General features: G+C 36.3%; 1 protein-coding gene across 1 annotated transcript; it reads right to left on the bottom strand.

Moving 5' to 3' along the window:
- Window positions 1-432: 432 nt before the first annotated feature.
- Window positions 433-2,271, bottom strand: LOC100797643 (uncharacterized acetyltransferase At3g50280). Its single transcript, XM_003524598.5, has 2 exons — window positions 2,144-2,271; window positions 433-2,018 (listed from the first exon to the last, which is right to left on the bottom strand). The coding sequence occupies exon 2, from the start codon at window positions 2,001-2,003 to the stop codon at window positions 693-695; it is 1,311 nt and encodes a 436-aa protein (XP_003524646.1). The 5' UTR covers window positions 2,004-2,018; window positions 2,144-2,271; the 3' UTR covers window positions 433-692.
- Between the last annotated feature and the right edge of the window lie 2,029 nt (window positions 2,272-4,300).

The following is a 4,300-nucleotide window of genomic DNA, read 5'->3' as shown; positions in this document are numbered from 1 at the left end:
TTGGCAATGATAAAAACATTATACTTGGATGATAAAAGTATTATACCCAAATGAAATTAGGGTCTAACAGGTATTTACGTTGCAAAGGGGGAATTTAACATCTGTTATACTATTTTGTATTCTTAGAATTGGCTAGATATATACACTCCTTGTGTTTTCATCTTTGCTTAATCAACGATATTTATTTTGCTTTAAAAAAAAACAGTGATGTGTTTGGGAATGTAAGAGTGTAATTTGTATTAAATTTTTTCGTTCTTCTGCAGTGGAGGAAAAAGGTTATGTGACCTTAGAATCCTGCCAAAACAAACACCACACAGAAGTCGAAAGGTATATATTTTGGGGGAATTTGTAATTACTAATTAGTAAAAAATAATATGAAGAATATATATAATTTATTCAAAGATTTAGGCATAAAAAAACTTTAAAAATAAGTTCAACTCATAATATAATTATTCTATATTTATTGAACCACTGAAATTATTTAACTACATTTCTACTTGAGGTTGAGGTTAGTTACACCACCCCAACGAAAACAAGTAATAAAAGAGATGAATTCCATAACATAAATAAAAAGTAAAACAGAGCTGAAAATAAGAAACTGCAAACAAAGTTACAATTTTTCAATACACTGAATACATAATCATGGATCTGAGCTGAGCTAAACCAAACTAAGTGTTTGCCATGCACCCTCACTAATAGGAAATGGCATCCACGAACTCAGGGTCATTTCCCATTGCCTCCAAAATCTCATAAGGAAGGCTCACGTGAATATCAATTGAATCTTCTTTAGAACCAGCAAACACAGTAACCTTTCCGTTACCAATATTTGCATCTCCACTTCGAACGGCCACAGGCTTTCCCCACCCGAAATCGTTACCGTAAATGTCAAACCTCGGTGAACTGCTAATCATCAAGGAATTAGCAGCGCCAATACCCGGCGTTGAAAGCATTGGGGTTCTCGCCAAAGACTCATAGTGGTTCTTTACTTTCTCATGAGAGTGCAAAGAAATCATCTTGTTTATCTCCAAAGCACCCTTTCCGAGCCCACCCTCTAATAGTTCCCCTGCTTTCATGGTAACACGACCAGCCAGAATCGCGTTTCCGAAATAATCCTCTTCAAGTGGTGGAATCATCCTGGCTCTAACGCCAATCAGCAGAACAAAATGAACCTCTTCTTGTGGCCCCACATGTTGGCAACGAATCACAGAACGCCAAAGGAGAGTTAATAGTGCTTGCAGAGAAGATATTATTTTGTCGGTGTTGGCTTCTGCGTTCGCTTTTGATTTCAGTTCCAAGACTTTTTCCTTTGTAAAATGGAAGATCCTATTAGGAAGAGGTTGTCGTTTGAGGTTTGGGGAGTGTAAGTGTTCCTCCTTTGTGAAAGGAAACAGTATGGGGCAGTCTATGCCATCCAGAAAGCAACGTTGCAGAGTAGGGAGTTTGGATATTTTAGGGTTACCACGTGAAATTTCAGCCCAGGAATTCACGAAATGCCAAAACGACTTGCCGTCGGCAACGATGTGGTTGATTGTGACGGCGACGAAGATGCCGTCAACTAGCTCCGTGACTTGCACTGCCAACAAGGGCTGTGACGTGCCTTCGTAGTTTCTAACGCCGTTGAGTTGAAAGAAGGAGCGAACAATGAGAGGAACGTATTTGGGTTGAAGAATGTCGGCGACGGTGGTGTTGTCTGCAACGGCGTGGACAAAGAGTGCTCCTGCGTTGTTGCATACGATGTGGGACGAGACAATGTTGTCGTGATGTTCGAGAATGACGAGACGACCTGCGAGGGGTGGAAAGAAGGCTAGAGTGGAAGAAAGGGAGTGTTGGAGGTGTTTGATTTGGTTTGGTGTGTGCTTTTCGTTGCGAAAAAGAAGCCCTCTTCGGATGGTTTCAATTGTGAGGAGTCGGAGATCCCACGGAGTTAAATCGATTTTCTGAGTCGAGTTATTGTGATTGGGTTCCCTGATTGTTGTTGTGGAGATTACTCGGACGACTTCCATGGCATTAATCTCCAGCTGATAACATATTTGAAGTATCAGAATTTATCTCAAAAATATATGTCAAAGTAAAAAATATTGTAAGAATCGAATGATGTATGATTGAATAAGGTCTAACAGAAACAACCAAAGAGAGTCCTTACGGTTCTTGTGGATGCGTGGAAGCGCCAAGCTAGGGAGACAAGGGAATGACGCGGAGTTTAACTATTTGGTCGTTTGGTGGATTGAAGGTCCAAGAGGAATAAAAAGGTGTGGTAAAACATGTTTTTATTTCTCTTCAAAGTTGGACAGAAATAGAGAGTAATACAAATCTTGAAGAAAAAAATAATCGATTAATTTTGTTCTTAATTAAAAATTAAATTTAATACTGATAAAATAAAAAACAAATTTCATAAGTAACTGTTGGTTTTGGATATCAGACAATCGATTGTTTTTAAAACAATAGTCATAATGCCATTTACAGACATGCTTCGATCGATGCACCGCAGCCAAACAAGCTCTAATCTATTACTGCACACAAAATTAATTATTTTATTTTTTTTCTTATTTTTCTTGAACTAAATATTTACTCTATTTCTCTCATTCCTATTTTCATCTACTTTTATGTCTTGTATGTACCAAATATCTACTTTATGTCTTGCATATTTTTTTCCCTTCCTGTGAAACACACCATAATACAAGCGGTAGCTGAAAAGTTAACCAACAAGAAGAAACGGTGTACAACGTGGAAGCTTTTTCTTTCTGAAAAGCTTATAATTGTCCTCTGCAAAAAATAACAAGGTACAAGCAACTTGTTTATGTTATGTCTTTTTCTGGACCCTACATTTTAAAAAAATTATGTTTAACTACTCTTTCTTAAACATACATTATCTTTACAATTTAGTTCCCACACTTAAAAACTATTCATTTAACCTTTACTCATATTTTTTAACTTGTTTTTCACATGCATATTTTAAACTGTTTTAATAAACAGATTATAAAGTGCATATATAGAGACTTATACTAATAATTTTTATATGTAGGGATTAAAATGTAATGATGACGTAAGTATAAGGACCAAACAAACAATTCTAAACTTAAATTAATTAATTTTTTGATTGATTATTTTCTCTGCAAAAATATATTTAAATAAATTAACGACAAATTAATTTGATTTTACAAATCTTTTCATGTAAATATAATAACGTTACAATAATATAATAGTATATTTTATATATTTTCACATAGATATAATCAATTTATATTTTTAGTAATCAATACAATAATATAATTATACAGTTATAATATATAATTAATAATATGTCAAAATTAATGTAATATATCGATCAGGGTTAACTAATTGATTTGCAAAATTCAATATCGATCATTCCTAAATAATTTTTTTGAAAATTAAATCTCAAATTACAATACTGTTCCTAAAATAAATTAATGAAATAGTGATTTTTTTTTTCCAATTGAGAAGGTGCTGGCTAGCTGCTAACTTCCTCCTTCATAAAATTGTGGAAGTATTATCGCAAATCCATATATATATATACTACTACAAAAGTAGGCTTCCACATCGTGATATCTACGTAGTACATGACGCGGTGGCATTTTTGAAATTAATGCCAAGTATATAGAGCTGTTAACGACGGTTTTTATAAAACCGCCTTTGATGTGCATATTACAAAGGCGGTTTTATAAGAACGGTTTTTGTTGATGTATAGATTTCTACGGTTTTGTTAATAACCCGTTTTTGAAGAATTGCCATATTGGATTATTTTCACTTTCTCTCTCCCTCCCTTAAACCCACCCCTCACTTTCGAAGTTGTAGCCTCTCCTTCAGGTTTTCATTCATTCATTCCTCTCTAAAACCCTCACTCCCCCAATGCCAACCCTACGCTTCCAATTCCCGCAATTTCTCCTCTCATCACAGTTATTCTCTCAATTTCTCTTTTCATTGTTTTTTTTTCGGCAGAGAACCGAACCAAATGGAGGAAGCGCAAGAGACGCAAATCAGCCCGCGCCACCAGAAGCACGAGGAGGAGGAGGAGGAGGAGGAGGACGACGATGATGACGAAAACCCCAATGTGGAGGAAGACCTCGCCGAACGCGACTACGATTCGGAGGACCAAACACACCAAAACCACCCTAGTTCGCAACCTCACATGGAGACGGAGGTCCTCTCCGACCACGACATTCGGATTTCACAATTACTGGTGGTGATAAAGTGCTCCTTGAACCGCCTTCACTCCTCAGTCACCGCAATTGTCCCGGCGGTGTCGCATTTCAAACCTACTTAAAAATATGTTTAATTTGTT

This window comes from Glycine max, chromosome 5 (genome assembly GCF_000004515.6).
Source record: "Glycine max cultivar Williams 82 chromosome 5, Glycine_max_v4.0, whole genome shotgun sequence".
Lineage (NCBI taxonomy): Eukaryota > Viridiplantae > Streptophyta > Magnoliopsida > Fabales > Fabaceae > Glycine > Glycine max.
Note: the sequence above shows the minus strand (reverse complement) of the source record. Positions and strands in the feature narration are given on the sequence as shown.